This window comes from Ceratotherium simum, chromosome 12, assembly GCF_057802395.1.
Source record: "Ceratotherium simum simum isolate JZ-2026a chromosome 12, ASM5780239v1, whole genome shotgun sequence".
NCBI classification, from domain to species: domain Eukaryota; kingdom Metazoa; phylum Chordata; class Mammalia; order Perissodactyla; family Rhinocerotidae; genus Ceratotherium; species Ceratotherium simum.
The window spans coordinates 18,395,668-18,414,295 of record NC_141911.1 but is presented as its reverse complement, the minus strand read 5'-3'; the positions used below and the strand labels follow the sequence as shown (position 1 = coordinate 18,414,295).

Below are 18,628 nucleotides of genomic sequence, written 5' to 3'. Positions count from 1 at the left end.
AACAGTATTCGGTTGTTGGTTGATTGTGGTTTGGGGAACTTCTGCACATCCAGTTCCTCTAGTGCCTTTCTTTCCTCAGATGGCTACACTCTTCCCTGAGGTTACTGGGGTCACTAGCAGAGAAAATATCGCCTTTCTCAAAGCTGCTGACAGACACAAATTTTAAGTTGAATAAATCTTTCAGATGGAGGCAGTGAAGAGAATATGCGTTAGAAAGAAACCTGTTTGCACTTCTATAGAATCAATGTATTCCACTTCCCTCACAATTGCTGATAGTTATACAGCTTCCACTGCCATAACCCTGTTCCTCTACACAGTAGATCAGCCCTAAGAGATGATGGGAATCCAGAGGAGTTGGGAATGCCACCTGGGGATAGTGCAGTATTTCTGTCTCTGTTGGTGTCTGAGTGGTTGTAGCAGGTCTGGGGGTGAATCAGATCAGATGCATCCCCGAGAACCAGATTGGCACTGTATCTTTTGCCCACCCTCACATTCCTGGAATCTGTTCTCATAAGGGAGTGCCACATAGCCACAGTGCTACAGTGTTTTACACTCTTAATTGCCTCTTTTATATAAGTAGAGCTTTGGTTTGAAATGTTACTCTGTGTTTGTCAAAAGTAAGAGTGTGTGTCAATAAGAGCTTTTATACAGATGTCTTAATGAGAGCTTTTGTTCTATAGCACTCAGCTCTTTATAGACGTTATGTCATTGTCCCTCTCTTTCTCCCTGATTTATAAGAAACAGGTAAGTGGGGAAACTGCCATCATTCTACACTCAAGGTGAGAGGCACCACGGGGTAAAGGGGTTTCCAGGGTTCTGGAATAAGTCTAAACAAGCAGGGCATAGTATGACTTAGCCTTAGGTGTGTATTGCCCAGGTGATCTCTAATAAATCTGATGTCTAATATGTCTTAGTTAAAGAAAACTGCTGCAGACCAGCAAAACAAAATCCCCTGAGTCTTAAGGAGAAGTTTGTAACAGATTTAGTTGTACTTTTAGACAGTGTTCAAGTCAGTACCGTGGTGAGATAATAGAATAGACTAATAGAAAAGACAAAAGCTGCATTGGACTTTTGCAGACATTATCTCATTGTTCCCACCTTTCTCCTGTCTTACAGGAAACAGGTAGGTGGGGGCCTTGTCATTGTCCCTTTAGAGGCAGAGGCCTGAAAGTGTTGGGGGCTTTCCCAGGGTCTTGTTACTGGGCTCATTAGGGTCCAGTATCTTAGAGGATTCCACACAAAGTTACATCCAGTCCTGGGCAAGTACTTCCCAGCAAATTGGTAGGAGAGGTGTCTGGGGTCTGCTGTGACTGGTGATGATTCTGTAGAAATGTCTCCGCCCCATGAGCAGCTCAGAATCAGACCTGCTCGGTCCTGGATGGCTCTGTGCCGAGTTGTACAGAGTGAATGAGCAGAGCGAATATAAAGTTATCTATTTTCCTTTAAATATGAACTTCAGGTACCTACTTGTACTTTAACAGCTTTGGCTTCATAATAAAATTAAGTTAAAAAAAAAGAATTGGTATTCAAAAACTCAGTCTGTGTATCTTGGGCTCTTTTATGTATTAATTCGTATATTACATTCTTGACTGTGAGGGATACCTAAATGCTGACACATTAATGACTTTTTGCTTACTCTGGAATTTTGTGGAATTTAGTTACCATTAGATTTCATTGAATATGAGAAAAGGAGAATAAGAGGACTTTTAGTAGTTAAAAAAAATTCTCTGGTAGCTAGATAGGCACGTGACCTCTTAAATCAATGTGGTACTCTGGAGAGTTGAGTTTCTGAAATATCCTGACAGAATTGACCTGGAAAAGTATATCAAGGGAAGGAGGCTTTCAAGATTATTCAGTAGCCAAGGGCGTGGTGGGGGAAGTCCTGGGATTTGGTGGTGGTGGAATCTGGAAGATTTTACCTTCCAGATGCTTGTGTGTATGTTTGAGATATTTTTACCCCCAACTACATGAATGTTATTTTAAAATGGTGAGTGACTTACTGTTGAAGCTAGAGTAAACAGATCAGTAATGTTTTTTGCACAGTTGGGCTGAGTGTATACACTGAAGTATTTAGTGTGGGAGGCTTGTGTGAATTGTTTACTGATTAAGGTTTGCCTCTGAGTATGAGTTTTTGTGAAGAGTTCTGGTTTGGTAACAGTTTACTTTGAATAAGCATTTTATTTTTTAATTGTACAAACCATCACGAAGGGAGATTCTGTCTGTCACCAGATACTCTTTTTATTTCCTAGCGAGTTGTTGCTCTTCATTTATTAACAGTAGGTGCCATTTGGGGGTGCAAACCACAGCCATTTTATATTAAACTCCAATACAGAATTAGTTTTATAGGAAAATAAACTCAGTTGCAAAAACTTGGCTTCAAAAACTTACAACTGCTTTTCTTTCCTAGTGCCTCCCCTTTACAAATACTCCCTTTTGGTTTCTAACCCTAACCTTATGTATAAACCTTAACTCTATGTTCAGTTTTTAAGAAAATTTCATAAAGTGTTTTGTGAATTACATTAGTCCAAATTAGATACTCTGTGAAAAAAAGAAAAGCTTCCATCTTAAAGTAAGTGTGAGAAACACTGTATCCTGTACCTCTTTCCTCCATTAGCAATGCCCCATTGGCCCTGCCATGCTCATTCTGGCCATAGGACCTTGGCACTGCCACGCTATCCCAGTAGGCCTTCACACAGCCAGCACCTTCTTGTCACTTGGGCCTCACCTGCAGTGTCAGCTCCTCAGACCTGTGGTTGACTGCACTGCCTAATATAGTCGTCTCCTCACACTCCCGACACTTCCTAGCACTTCCCACCTCCTGATATGTCCTTCCTTCCATCCTTTATTCCCCTCTCTCTCTCTGCCATCCCCACTGTAGAATATAATTTTTGTCATTGTATTCCTAGCGCCTAGAACAGAGTTGAGCACTGAAAAGCAATCAGTAAAGGTTATTTTCATGTTCTTGGAAACTCTCGTCAAGAATTCTTGGCATCTTTTTAAACTCCTTCTCCTCTTCCATTCTGTTTTCCTCGGCCAGTCTCTTCTCTGTGATTCATGTCCATGCTGGATAGTTTCTGTCGGCCTCTGCAGATCCACTCGTACTATGCCAGGCACCAATCTAAGTGCTTAACCTAAATTGGTTCATGCAGTTTTCCCAATAATCCTGTGAGACACATGCTATTAATACCCACATCTTACATTTCACAGAGGAGGAAACTGAGGCACACAGCCATTAGGTAACTAGCCCAAGCCACACAGCTTTTAAGTGGTAAAAAAGAGATTCTCGCTTCTATGCCTTGATTCATGCTGACTCTGAATTCCTTCCTCTCCCCTGCTTGTCTACCAGATACTCTTTTCTTCCTCATCCTCATCATCTTTCAAGACCTGTCTTAGATACTGCCTCTTCCATGGTGCTTTCCGCAGTCATTCCAGCCAGCATTCTTTTCTTTTTCACTCCCCTTGCACCTAGAATTACCACCACGTAGTTTGTTCCTTACCTTATTCCCCAACTTGATTAACCTCTTGTGATCAAGGAACATCGTTTATGATTTGGCTGTCTTCTCCATATCACATAGAATAGTGTTGAGACTACAGTGATGAAGCTTTTGTTTTATTATTATGTTTTTTCCTTTTTTTGCATAGAATTTGTAATACATGGTAGAATTCCAGGATGTCATCAGGCGATAGTCACTTACCTTACAAACCAACTGTTGTATTCTAGGCTGAAGGAATTTGTATAGATGTATTCACCTAGCACTGTGCCTCGCTAGATGTTCAATAAATATTTGTGGAATGATTATTAGACATTTAAAAATCTTTCGATTGATTTTTATTTCAGTGTTAATTGTTCAGAACCAAGAAAATATGTGTACCTTAAATCCTGTAAATAAAGGAAAATAATGTCGTAAAAATAGGGGGAAATAAGGATGAAGTAAATGCTCTTCTAATGCAAGCGATCTTGATATGTTTAGGGAGTGGGCTTGTTAAACAAAAGATAGAATGATCAGGGTTTTTATTTGGGTCAGAGAGTAATTTTAATTATAGTCTTTGAAATGATAAAATACCTGGGTGGCCGGAACCCAAACCAAGGTGAGTGGCTTCTCTGAAATGTCCCAGAGCAGTTGTTCTGAGGTCCCCTAAAAGAGTCAAGTATACTGAGAAATGTGTTTTAAGCAAGAGGACTTATTCTGTAGTGAATAGACAGGTGTTTACTTGTTCAAGAGAACTTGTGTCCGTCTTTTATGAAAACAGTTCTCTGCTTCTCTGCTTCAGGTGGTCTATTCTGCCATTGATGGCTGCCCTTTTGCTCCTTTCTTTGTCATCTGTGCCGAGAACACAGCTCTGAGTGTATAGTCTGCCTGCCGAAACACTGTGAAGTCTCTGTCGTCATAGGCTGCTCCTCATCACACAGTTGTGCAATGGGTTTATGTTGTCAAGTGTAAAGTAATCATGGGAATGCATGTTCCCAATAACATCTAATGTAACAGAGAGCTAGCTGTCTTCAATTTACCTTTCAAGTGATTTCAAAACCTCGCTTTTCTAGGGGCTAGCCCAGTGGCGCAAGCGGTTAAGTGCGCGCGCTCTGCTGCAGCAGCCCGGGGTGCGCCGGTTCGGATCCCGGGCGTGCACCGACACACTACTTGGCAAGCCATGCTGTGGTGGCGTCCCATATAAAGTGGAGGAAGATGGGCACAGATGTTAGCCCAGGGCCAGTCTTCCTCAGCAAAAAAAAAACAGGAGGATTGGCAGATGTTAGCACAGGGCTGATCTCCTCACACACACAAAAAAAAACCTAGCTCTTCTAGTTCTCAGATGTAAGCCTGTAGTCAAAAGCAGCACGGAACTTTACTTCCTATTTCCTAGTCAAAAGCAGCACGGAACTTTATTTCCAAAATTGTGTAATTTTTCCTTGTTCTGAGCCTGACTTTTTACGTGTGGTTTGATTTCAGATGCCTCTGGCACAGATTTTCTTGCCTGCGGAGGGACGGTAGAGGTCAGAAGTAGAGAGAGTACATGGCATTCACTCAGTCCATGCATGTTACTGGGGGTCTGCTATTTGACAAGCATGTGATTAACAAAAAAAGGCATGGTGGGGGAGAGACAACTAAAAGGAACATACACTAATAAAGTGCGATAAGTGCTATGAAGAAAACAAGCATGGTATAATAGCTAATGGGGTGAACCCAGTCAGAGTCATCCCTTCTGAGGAGACATTAAACTGAAGCCTGAAGGCTGAGGACATTGCCCTGAGAAAGTGAGTGAGGGAGAGAGGCTCGAGGCTCAGGAAAGCTGGCAAACCGTGCACATTTTTGTTAAAGGATCGCATGGTACTAAAAACTGTGGTTATAAATCATAATTCCTATGGCTCTTGCTATTAATATGCCTCAGTTCATTGCCCAGCTCCCTAAAAAAATCAAGATCAATTCCTAGTGAGTAGGATACAACTTAAAGTTAAACTAACTCCTTCTTGATATTACAAACACAAGACATCACAATGTTTTATTTCTTTAATTTGCTTCTTTAATACTGGTATCTAGTATCATCCTATTTGAACTTCAGGGGCAAATGACTAGAAAGGAAAAACCTGGAAAGGCTATCGGTTAGGGTATTTCCCACTATAGGTATCAGAAGACTCAACTACCAGTAGATTAATTGCATGGGGTTTACTGACTTACTTAACAAGTATGGGGTCAGGCAGTTCCATGGTAGGTTAACACAGTGTCCCAAAAACATAATCGGGGACCCAGGTTCTCTCCATCTTTCCGAGCTGTCATCACTGGCATGTAATGGCTTCTCCCTCCTGCTCACAGAGGGGATACAGCAGTTTGGGGCATTACATTGTTGACGCGGTGGTAGCCAGTGAAAGAAGGGCATTTACTCTGGTGTGTTTCTTTAGAGATGGGAAATTTTTACCTAGAGCACCTCACCCTCTCACTGCCACCTCCATTCCCCCACTCTCACTGGCCAGGGCTACACCACATGCCTCTGGCTAAACTAATCCCTGTCCAGGGGATTGAGACCACTCAAATGGACTCAGATCAGTCACCTCTGAGTTTGGGGAGGGGGTCAGCTTCTCTAAGCACACTGAAAGGTGAACACCCATTAAAATCAGGGAAAGTTCAGCCAGGAAACAAAAGGGTGTGCATAGGAGGAAAGAAAGGCTGTTGGGAAGAGCAGGAGCACAGGCCTCAAGTCCACAGTATTACTGATGAGGCCAGGTGCTTGTATCTTCTACTGCATACTTAGGGACTGTCTTGTTCCCAGCACTGTTGGGTAAAATGGTGAGAGGCAGAGGGTTTGGTGAACTTCAGTGTTTATTTACATTGTTGGCCTTACGAGTGCTTTCCACCATATCAGTGAAGTGATGTCAGGCACACGATGCCTTGACATGTCTGCAATGAACCTTTTTTTAACTTAGAAATGTCTTATCATAAGATATAAAATATAAATAAGGAAGTATACACAATGTGTATGTATAGTGTAAAGAATAATGATAAAATGAAGGTCTTACCTATTTCTAGTATCTTTGAAGCTCCCTGTGTGACCCCCCCGCCCCCGTTGCATCCACTCCTCTTCCCGAGAGGTAATCACTACCCTGAATTTCTGAGTGAATCATTCTCTTTCTTCTCTTTATATATGTATGTTTCCCTAAATTTGTTTCTCAAACTTTTATACGTATCAGACTCACGTAGAGGGCTTGTTAAAACATATTTTGCTGGACCCTAACCTAGAGTTTTTCTGATTCAGTAGGTCTGGAATGAAGTCAAAAGTCTGCATTTCTAACAGTTTCTCAGGTGATGCTGATGCTGCTGGCCCAGGGACCACCCTTTGAGAACCACTGCCCTTGCAGTAGACTGTTTAGCTTTTGCCTGTTTATAAATGGAAGCATATTGTATGTATTCTTCTGTAACTTGCTTTTTTAAAACTTGACATTATGTTTTTGAAATTCAGCTGTGGTGATATGGATAGCTACGGGTCATTAGTTTCCACCATTGTATAGTATTCCATCTCTCCTTAATCTGTACCCACAGCCCTCTGAGGGAAAAGGAAGAGAAATAGGAAGCAAATTGCTGAGGCACCAACAGAAGTAATTCCGTACCCATCAAGCATCCAGCACCAATGCCCCCTGGCTCACATGGCTCAGGGTACTGTTGCTGCCCTTGGAAAGAAAGGTTCTGAGGTGTCACCTCTCCTCAGAGCCCTCCACTATCCAGGAGGTTTAGGAGGCCTGAAGTGTACCAGGCATAGCAGGACCTGCAGACTCTCCAGGGCCTTCTGGCACAAAATAGACCTTATATCATATTACATTGGCCTACCCTCATCAAATTAGGATAGAATAGGATGGAAGGGAAGGTAACAAACTTAATGTTTGCTTAGAATGGGTTAGGCACTGTTGAATAAATTGATTACAAAGGATCAGAAGGACTGAGTTTATGAAAGTATGAAAGAAATATGTTCTCTTTCAAATCCTCTCAACAGTCATATGTGGTATATATTTTTATACCTGTTTGTAAGAAATGTTAAGAAACTTGTCCAAAGTCATAAACCTGATACAAGATAGGGCCAGATTTTAAATCTAGGTCTGATTCCAAATCACATCATGTTTTCCCTTTACATTGCTGCCTCTCTAGGACTAAACACCTTCCCTAGCTTTGACATTTATCTAACCCCTGAGGCATACTGCCCTAAGGTATTTGAACTTTCTCTGAAAACTGGTTCCAATTAGTGTTACCTGAACAGTGAAACCAGCTTTTGTTGTTCTTTCCATAATTAGTTGGAATAGATGTAGCATAAAAAAAGGGGGAATGACACATTGGCACCTTGTTTTCTTTGTTGGACTTGAATGTTTAATTTGGATTTATAAGCCTGACCACTGACTACACTGCCTTGTGCTTTTGTCCTGCAGGGGATTTCCAAAGAAGTCCAATAGAACTGCTAGAATAGCCTCTGATGAGGAGATTCAAGGCACAAAGGATGCCGTCATTCAAGACCTGGAACGAAAACTGCGCTTCAAGGAGGACCTCCTGAACAACGGCCAGCCGGTACTGAGAGAGATATTTGGGGCCTGGACTTGGAATATTAGCTGCCCACATCAAAGAGCTCTTCCCTTGCTTCACTAAGGCTTAGGTTCTTAAGATTTGTCCACAAAATTGATTTTATTACCCCTGAATCTCAACAGTCCTCTTAGTACTATGGCTTGAATCTGGGGAAAAGGGAGAAAGATGGCTTCCTTCTACTCGGCCTTCACTGCTCCCTCCTAGTCATGATACCATTCTTGGAGTGAAGACAGCAAGTTGGAGATAAAGGAAAGAGGAAGGGCTGATTTGAAGACTGGGAGTAGAACAAATGAGTAACCGTGATGTTATAAAGAAAAAGGAACATGGGATTCCACCCCACTGGATGGGGGTTGGGGAGAAGGGAGAAGGTGTGCTCTGGAATAATTTGTATCTACCCAGAAGCAGTGAATTGGAATTAAAGTACCAAAAGGACAATTTGGATTCTATGGCATGTACTGCTTCTACCCAAAAATATCTTTGCTGAGGAAACCCCTGCTGAAGTCCAGTTCTGTTCTACTAGACTATTACTAGATGTTGATTCAGTAATCTGAAAGAGTAATGGCTGTTTCACGATCTTGTGCTAGTTTGTCAGGGCAAGACAACTAGACTCAAGAAAAAATAATTATGTTTTAAGGCTGCAGAATTGTAGAGTAGATAAATAGATCTGGTAAAAAAATATATAAGATGTTTTCCCCATTGGACTTAAATGTTTCCTCATCAGTTGTTAAGTTTTTTGTTTTCTACTGACCCTTTTCTTACCACATCAGAGTATTTCAAGGGGATCGGAAAAGCAAGCTTAGCAAATAGGATTTCTCAGGTAAAGGAAAGGAGTGTTTCGCGGCTTTATTATGGAATCATCACCAGGAAAAATTTGTCTGGCTCTTAAGTAGAGGAGAAAAAGGGCCTCTTTGTATAAAATCTCCCTCTCAAACACCTTTTTCAGAGTAGAAAGTTCTCTATGTTAATTGTTTCCTAGGAATTTTAATTATCAAGCATTGATAAATAAAAATGTGAGAACAGACTATGTTTGATTGGAAAGGTGGGGAATAGAGGAGGGGTGTTGAATGCCTTTAATTATTAGGGCATCCTAATCTGAGTTCAGGAAGATTAAAATTCTAATGAGATCTTGTGTTAGTTATTCATTTCACTGAGAATAGAAGATTTTCACAAAGGGAAAATATTTTCTCCTTGAAATAAGTGATTGTATGTGCACATGTACATACTCTGGAAGTTTTCCCTGGCTCTGTCAACTAAGCCTTTGAAAGATTAAGACAAATACTTATGGGAACTTTTTCAAGACAGGTAAAGGCATCTCTCCAGGTTTTTTTTTCTTTTTGGTTGTTGGTTTAAATATTCTTTATGGACTAAGATTCTCTTGGTTAAAGTAGATGTCTATAAGCTATTATACCACGCTATGTATGTATATTTATATATATCTGCTTTATATATATATATATCTTTTATATATAAATATATATTATTTATAGTTATTTGTTTAGCAGTGAATGATATTCACAATATGTTCCATAGATTTCCACATTTGAGAGTTTAAAAGGAAAGGAAAAGTTAAGTTTCCCTTGGGACCCTCAGACAATTTTTTCCCAATGTTACATATTATTCTGTTACCTATTTTTGGCTTCTGTAGACAGGGCTTATCTATCCACATGGCATAGTGGTTTAGAAACAAAACTGTGAAGGAAATTTGGCTTCTAATGGTAGCAGGTGCATTCTGGTAAAGGACTAGATATCAAATTGATATTTCTGCTTATAAGGAACAGGGTGGAAATTACTCCAGTACTCCCTTTGACGTTGATACAGTTCTCTCAGAAAACATTAGGAAGGCTTTTAAGAGAGCAGGTATTTAAAACTCTTTGAAAATTGAATTCATTGATTTCTTAACAGAAGTGAGAAAATTAATTTAAATAATAACATACTGGACTGAGACACTCCATGCACCAGTCAGACACCTACCTCTGCCTCCCCTTGTCCTCGGCCCCTTCTGCATTAATTGAAATCATTTGAACTTTGGGACTAGTTGTCATTTGGCACTTGACTTGTTTCACTTCCCGGTTTCAGCTGGGACTAGAACCAACAATTACTGGAAATTGTAAATTTACCCAACATATTTTCCTGATTAGAGAGTTTCCAATAGAATTTGCATCTATATTCAGAAGTTTAGAAGTTTATCTGCAATAACTTATCTGTTTGTTTTAGATTCTGCCTTGCTAATTATTCTCTATTTTGAATCAAACCCTTGTTTGTAAAATGCCTCTGATGGGGCAAATGGTCTCTGAAAGTTCTTCCCAGACTTGTAATTCTAAGGCATTTTAGAACCAACACTCAAGAGCAGGAATCAGCCCAATAGACAGAATAAAAATGTTGGCATTTCTTTTGTATAAGAATGGCCTAGCAAAATGGTTTTGGGCGAATCCAAAGTGCTGGTTGCTAGGTGCAGAAACATTACCACTTTCTTTGCCTGATGGGCAAGCAGTCTGCCTCTACTGAGTAGAATCATGAATTGTGGATGTTAGCTTTTGCAAGTATCTTTCATAGTCTTTTTCCTAATTCAGCCATGTGCAGTCATTCTTGCGGATTATTATATTTGCCTGCATTCACCTTTGTTACATTCCTATTCTAAGAGCCTCAAAAATGTTCTTAGAGGTGAGACCCCCATCCCTGCCAGCTAGTCTAAAACTTCCCTTATTAGAGTCTTGGATCTGACTAGATTGTTCTGGCTATGAAAAATAATACTTCCTATAAACAATATTTTGCTGTTTGAATATCTTTTTTCTCTATCATTAAGGATAAGTGTATGACATGTATTTTCTATGTGGTTTATGCCTTGTTTCCTATTATATTCACCTTAAATTTGTGCTATATCCATTGGTGGCTCTCAAGATTAGTCACTCCATCTCCCCACCCTGGATTAGGCCATTAGGACCAGAAAGGGAGGTGAAAGGCAGGACGACTGAAGCCAGGGAAAGAAACAGACTCCTTTTAATACAAGTATCTGAAGGTGGAAAGAGAATGTTATAGACAACATAAAAATTGGAGGGTTTTTTAAAATTCTTTTTCATGAGGCAGTATGTAATTGTGATTCTTCTAATTTTGTATTTTTGTGACTTGCTCTGTTTAGAGGTTAACATATGAAGAAAGAATGGCTCGTCGATTATTAGGTGCTGACAGTGCAACTGTCTTTAATATTCAGGAGCCAGAAGAGGAAGCGGCTAATCAGGTGCGATGTTCCCCTGGACCTCTTAGACAGACAGCAGTTATTCTGTCCCCTCTCCCCATCCTGTTTATGGACACTAGTCTTGGGATCAACTCTGTGGAAAGTAGAGGGCAGGTCAAAGAAAAGCAGTATTAAAGTCATCAGTCAACCTCATAGCTAATATTTATTGAGCACATACTGTGTGCCAGACATTGTGTTAGGTGATTCATGGAATCATTTCAGTCAGTGATATCTGTTCCTTTTATCTTCTTATTGATGAGTTTATTCTCCTTTCTAGTATGTTTCTGTTTTTCCTGTCCTGTGCTTTCATGCAAAATAGTGTTGTGTGGAGAAACACATTTTCACTGAAATTGTTTGAAATAGCTAGTGAATATTTCCCATTATATCCTTAATATCTAGTCAAAGTAAAATATCTATGTATAGAAAAGGCTATGTCTTTATTTCCCTTGACATACAAAGTTATAAATCACTAATCAGTGAAAAACCTAAAATGCTGGAATAAAACCCTGCTACCACCAAAAGAAGTCACTTCATGGCTTTGATGTAAGCTATTTTATAATCTCCACTGTTTCTGTTTGGAGTTTCCAGACGTAGTCTCAAGATAAAAAAAATGTTTTTTAAACTTTTTTAAAACGAGTCAAAAGGATCAAGTAAACTCTTTCTCATGTCTTTTGAGAAATAGATCTGCCTCCAAAATCTGAAAGCTTTTCTGTGTTAAATATTGCTACCACAAAAATTTCACTTAAAGAAAACTAGAAATCTTGCTCGATTCTTATTATTTCTGTTATTAGTCTTCACTTCTTTTTTTCTACCATTACAGGAAATTGTGTCTCCTCATGCTTCTGTAGGGAGTCCTCTGGATGGTCAAAAGGTTAAGCTTTTCACCTTCCTTCTTTTTCCAGTCTTTCACTGTATCTATTTTCTTCTGTTATTCTTGCTTACCTGTGTATCTATCTTTACTGCCATATATTCATTATAAATACTATGACCAGTATCTATTTTCATTTAATATCAGGTGAACAAAATTGCCGCAATATGATTCTTCTTGTCATTTATTTACAAACTTGAATTTGATTCGGTATTAGTGGATACTTTGAACTTTAAATTGTGAAAAGTTTTTCATTTGTTATACCTTTCTAGGGGAAAAAGTCCTAATTCTTAAACTGATTAACTTGATAGTAATTAGACAAAACAAAACAACTTGTGTATTTTTTGCTATTTTATTCATACCGTTGTATTTCTTCCCTCAAGCCAACAACCTATTTTTTAAAGGTTGAATAACTTCTGTAAGAGAAAACCTAGTTAAAATAATCTCTTATTTTTCAATAGAGACTATTTTATAATGAGCTGCCTTGTCTTCATTGTACTTTGTAATCAGGAGAACTGCCGGATCCACATTAATCACCATAGAATGTTGATGAGTTCTTTACTTTGCTTTTGTTTTTTTAACCAAAATTTTAACTGGACTGTCAATAGTATTTTTCTTTTAAAGAGGGTGGAGAATAGTTCCTAATAGCTGCAGAGCTAAGGAGGAGTCCAGAGGCTATGTGGCTGAGGATTCTTATGAGTGAAAAAAACAGGGTGCTATTTTTTCCATTATTCTTTTGAAAAAGTGCTATGTAATATTGCAGCTGCTTGCCACATGTACTGTTAGCCTTCTGGAGAGGTGCACCACCCCACATCAGCTTTTACTCTACAGAAAGAAATCAGCGTTCCATCATGTTTTATTTTTATGAACAGTTCAGGAATATATAGCCTTTGCCTTTTTCTTTCTTCTCCCCCCACCCCTCCTAAGAGAAAAGAGAAAGAAATCCATCTTCATAGTTTTTTTTGGATGATAAGACTTGAAGACAGTTTGAAATATCATATATACTTACTTCCAGATGTTTTTTGTTTTATATGGAATTGAATTGGGTTCAGACTATGTTTTTAAGCTCTAAGGTAAAAATATCACTGTCTTCTGAGTGCCTTACTGGAGAGAGGGCTAAGACTCATGAGATACATCGTACCACAAGGGACTGAGGTTGCTAACATGACCTTTCCTTGTTTAATGTAGGAATACAAAGTCTCCAGCTGTGAACAGAGACTCATCAGTGAAATCGAGTACAGGCTAGAAAGGTCTCCTGTGGATGAATCAGGTGATGAAGTTCCATATGGGGATGTGCCTGTGGAAAATGGAGTGGCACCGTTCTTTGAGATGAAGCTGAAACATTACAAGATCTTTGAGGGAATGCCTGTAACTTTCATGTGCAGAGTGACTGGGAATCCAAAACCAAAGGTGAGCTAAAACCATAGCTTTTTGAGAGTTATATTTTCTGAGGAAGAGTTTAGCTTCCATGTATGTAGAAGGAAGAGATACAAACTACCTTTTATTTATTTATTTATTTATTTATTTATTTATTTATTGTGAGGAGATCAGCCCTGTGCTAACATCTGCCAATCCTCCTCTTTTTTTTTTTTTTTTGCTGAGGAAGACTAGCCCTGGGCTAACATCCGTGCCCATCTTCCTCTACTTTATATGGGATGCCGCCACAGTGTGGCTTGCCAAGCAGTGCGTTGGTGCGCGCCCGGGATCCAAACCAGCGAACCCCAGGCCACCACAGTGGAGCTCGTGCACTTAACCACTTGCGCCATCAGGCCGGCCCCAGGCTACCTTTTAATACCCATGATGTAAAATGTTTGAAGTACTCTAAGTCCAGGGCCATCTTTAGGAGGCATTAGAAACCAAAAAGGATGGAAGGAGAGTGGACTTTGGGTTTGAAGAATAGAATAGAATACAGTAGAATAGAATACAGTAGAAAAGAATGGCATAGGGGCCAGCCCGGTGGCACAAGCGGTTAAGTGCACACGCTCCGCTGCGGCGGCCCGGGGTTCACTGGTTTGGATCCCGGTCGTGCACTGATGCACGGCTTGGCAAGCCATGCTGTGGCAGCATCCCATATAAAGTGGAGGAAGATGGGCACGGATTTTAGCCTAGGGCCAGTCTTCCTCAGCAAAAAAAGAGGAGGATTGGCAGATGTTAGCACAGGGCTGATCTCTTCACAAAAAAAAAAAGAATGGAATAGAATATAGTAGAATAGTATAGAATAGAATAGAAGAATAACAACAGTTAAGTAATTGACAAGGAGCTTTTCGTGCACCTACATCATTTACTCATGTGATGTTATCATTGTTACTCCCAAATTGCAAATGACTAAACTGAGCTCATGAGGTTAATTAACTTGACCAAGGTCAGAGAGCTGGTGAGTGGGCAGGCTTGAACATGAACCTCATGATCTGTACCAGTCAGAGAAGTAATGTTTACCACCGATTATAAAAACTTCAGATCTTTAATCTGCAAAACCAAGTCTTCCTATATTTACAAAGGGCAGTGGGGGGAGGGGGAGGAATACTGTTGAGAAAGGGTAATCAAAGGAACTTCTGACACTCAGGAGGACGAGGCTGACCTAGCTGGGAGCCCTTTCCCTACAGACATACGGAAATGCTGGATAAAAAGTTGCCCTGTCTTTAAAAGGACACTAAAATAACTGCTCCCTAGCCCAGCAAACCAGTAAACAGGATTATACTTTTCCCTACAACTTGAAAGAAAAAAATAAAAGAGGCATCCATTAGAAATTAAACTCCAAATTTACAGTATCTTATGACATGGAGCCAAAACCTGGGAAATTAATATGAAATTTAGTCCAGGATGATTAAAATCCTTAGGTTTATGGCAGAAGCAAGCAAAAATTGCCCTATTGGAACTTTCATAATTTGGGGCATATCAGACTTCTACAGGGAGGAGGGAGGAAAAATGAGTTCACAATAAAAACTTACAAACCATATGAGGAAATAACAACAATGAGGAGAGTCAATAGCACAAACAACAGGAAACTAGAAGCCCAAGTATTGTACAATATTTAACAATCATAAGGAGACTATCAAATAACTATGTTTCAAATGATTGAAACAACTTTAAAAGGAATAGAAACTTTAATGGAAGAACAGGACAGTACCAAGGACAAGGCAAATTTGTAAAGTAAACATGTGGAAATAAAAAACACACTCACAAATTAAAAGCTTAACTGTGGTGGAAAAGAGGTGAAATGAGAATCAGGGAAGTGGAAGGAAGTGCTGGGACGGCAGCTGAAACTTGTACAGGTTGTCACCCTGTCCCTCCAGCATCGCTTTGTTTCCACAAAAAGGTAAGTTTTACCGTCACATTTCTTTCCCCAAAATCGAATTCCAATCCTATAGTCAGAGAACAATAGAACACAGAAAACAGCCTTAAATTTTCAAACCCATATACACCTCCTAATAAAATGAGACTTTTAAAATACCAAACTGTTGTTAGAGAAACTTCTTTACCATATTCTTGGCATGATTTGAATAACTGCTATGTATTCACAAACATGATATCAAATGCATGTATTAAAAATAAATTTGGGGCTGGCCCCATGGCCTAATGGTTAAGTTAGGCGTGCTCCGCTTCGGCGGCCCAGGTTCAGTTCCTGGGTACAGACCTATACCACTCGTCAGCAGCCATGCTGTGGCAGCGATCCACATACGAAAAATAGAGGAAGATTGGCACCGATGTTAGCTCAGGGCGAATCTTCCTCAGCAAAAAATAAAATAAAATAAAATAAAAATTGCAGCTTATGAATGAAACTCAAGAAGAAATTAATTATACCTTGAACTTCCAAAATATTCACAAAAAGATCCCACACTATTTTTAAAACTTATGCAAGGCTTACGATCATTGATCAAGTTCTGAGATCACTGATTCCTGTTCTCAAAGAACACTATGTTCACTTGACAAAAGGGCTATTGTGTTTAACTTAACTGCTTTTTCTAGTACAACTTTAAATGTTTTACAGCTTTAAGAGGCTTAATTTTTTTAGAACTTTTTATTGTTAGATTTTCTTCTTTCATCCTTCCTTCCTTCTTCCCCTTCCTCCCTCCTTTCCTCACTGCCATTCTTTTTCTTCCCTCTCTAGTTTATTGAAGAACTGTTACTTCTGCACATGTTATATAAAATTATATTGGGATTATAGAGGTATAGGATAGTCATCATATCTTTAAAAATACATCTTTTTTTTAGCTTATATCTTAAAAAAAATTTGTTCAGCTCTGGACATCCTTCTAATTGAGACCTGAGAAGATTGAAAAGAATTTCTAATTCACCCTGTTTTCATTTCTTATACCCTCACCTTTCCTCTCCATTAGCAGTCTTGGTAAAATTGTGGAACTATTTAATTCTCATGTGAAAGTTGTATTCCAAGTGTAAATGGAGGTGAAAAATATGATTAAAGGAAAGATATAATTCTGAAAAACTGGAGTAGTGGCAAGATTGTAAAAGGAAGAAATTGCATACTAATTACAGCTTCTTTGTTCCATCAAAAATAATCAAACCTCTAAGTAACTATGAAGTACCATGCTTTATATAATTTAATTTTTAGAACTGAAAATTATTAGTCTACTTGATTAATTTTTAGGTTCTAGAGATTAATAATATAGTTTCTGTAAATTTGGAGCTAACTGAAAAACAGGTTGGAAAAGTTACAGCATTCAGATCCCAATAATTCCCTTATTCCTTATTTAGTGCTATGTATTTCTAGCCTTTTCCTATCTTAGAAATGGAAGTTTCAGAAAGATTTTTCAGATTCAAAGGCTTTGACAGAAAGTTGAATTTGAATGCTAGTTGTGATCTCAATTACATATTGATTTACATTAAGGAAGAAGTTCATTTTAAAAACTAAAGACTCTGAAGTAGATTTCTTCTGTTAGGCATTAGTTAGAAATGCTTTTGGTTACAAGGAACAAAACTGACAACAAAGAGCTTGCTCTGACTTAAAAAGAGGGGATTTATTTTCTTCCCTAACAATAAGTCTGGAGGTGGGTTGGTGTAGGCATTACTCAGCATCTCAGTCATGTTAGGGCTGCCAGCTCTGTGATTCATCATGATGGGCCTGTCTTTCAACTCTAGTTCATAAACTAAATAAAAAATAATAACTAAATCATCAGAGATCCATGGACCACTGACTTGTTTAAAGGTGAGGGAAGGAAGGAGGACCTATAGAAGAGGTAGTATGACAAGTTTAAAATTTTTTATTTAGTCAAGATTTATTTTTACTTTATTTTTCACATTTAATTTTCTATTAACCCAAGTTAACATTGTTTGAAAATTATTAGATGTTTAAATACTACTGTGTTTTCTTTAACATAGTGGGGAGAGCTGACAGACTTTCAGCCTTTGATCATATGTTCCTTGGCCCAGAATGAAAGCCACAGAGGTCCACCCACCACCCACCCTTAACTGTTGCCTCCCTCCTCACCACCCTCGTTGATTTGTCTAACACAATTCAGTGGAATGATTAGAGTTTGGAGTCTGTTTTTGTTCTCAAAAATAAATAACCTTTTTACCTTTACTTTACAAGTAATACATTTTAATTGCCAGTACATTTGAAAATAAAAAGAAGCAAAAAGAAAAATGCCTGTAATGCCACCTCATAAATAATAATCACTGTCAACATTCGATGTAGATCCCTCCATATCAATAACATATGAATGTAACTACTACCCCATATACATATTTTTAAAAATAAAAAGAGGATATATAATTTTTAAGAACTAAAATACAATTAAACTTGTCTGATACCTACTTTTTTCACTCAAAAATCAATTTCCTGTTCAGGTGTTAACATTTTAACATGAAAACTCAGATCAGCTCTGTGGACCACGCTGTTATTATTTATCAGTCCCCCAAATAGAGTAGGACTACACGCATCCTAAATCTTTCATCTTTGTTTCCTTTCACAGATCTATTGGTTTAAAGATGGAAAGCAGATCTCTCCAAAGAATGATCACTACACCATTCAAAGAGATCTCGACGGAACCTGCTCTCTCCATGCCACAGCTGCCACCCTAGACGATGATGGGAATTACACCATTATGGCTGCAAACCCTCAGGTAAAGAAGGGTATAGGTCTGGCTTCAGTTCTGTGTATAGTGCTTACAGGCATTTATTTGGACAGAAGAACTGTTTAAATAAAAGGTGGAATTATACTTCTTTGACTTGAAACTATTTCCCCAAATTCTACATCCATCTTGGTTTCAGAGGATAGAAAAATTCTGTTTCACGAGTATTTATTTATTCCATCAGGTGTTTTTCTACATGAATAATTCTGGTGCAGATGTGCATTCTTTCCACAAATATTAGTGAGGGCTTAATATGTACACCTCTTATGTAGGTGATGGGGTTTCAGTGTGGACAGGACAAAGTCCTAAGATAGAAAATAAACCAGTAAACAAATACATAAATAATATCATTTCTGATAGGATTAAATTCTATGAAGAAAAA

The 18,628-nt window shown here is 38.8% G+C and overlaps 2 protein-coding genes across 4 annotated transcripts in view; one reads left to right on the top strand and one right to left on the bottom strand.

Moving 5' to 3' along the window:
- PALLD (palladin, cytoskeletal associated protein) overlaps positions 1-18,628 on the top strand; it is a 241,680-nt gene that overhangs the window by 202,007 nt on the left and 21,045 nt on the right. For all 3 annotated transcript variants that reach the window (XM_087437441.1, XM_087437442.1, XM_087437443.1), the window contains 4 exons: positions 7,907-8,042; positions 11,194-11,292; positions 13,346-13,567; positions 18,088-18,237. In XM_087437441.1, the coding sequence (XP_087293567.1) occupies positions 7,907-8,042; positions 11,194-11,292; positions 13,346-13,567; positions 18,088-18,237 (607 nt within the window). The remainder of the gene's footprint in view (positions 1-7,906; positions 8,043-11,193; positions 11,293-13,345; positions 13,568-18,087; positions 18,238-18,628) is intronic.
- Positions 15,158-18,628, bottom strand: part of CBR4 (carbonyl reductase 4) — an 85,057-nt gene continuing 81,586 nt past the window's right edge. The window contains exon 5 of the mRNA XM_087437445.1: positions 15,158-15,519. Coding sequence (XP_087293571.1) covers positions 15,434-15,519 — 86 coding nt within the window. The 3' untranslated portion in view covers positions 15,158-15,433. The remainder of the gene's footprint in view (positions 15,520-18,628) is intronic.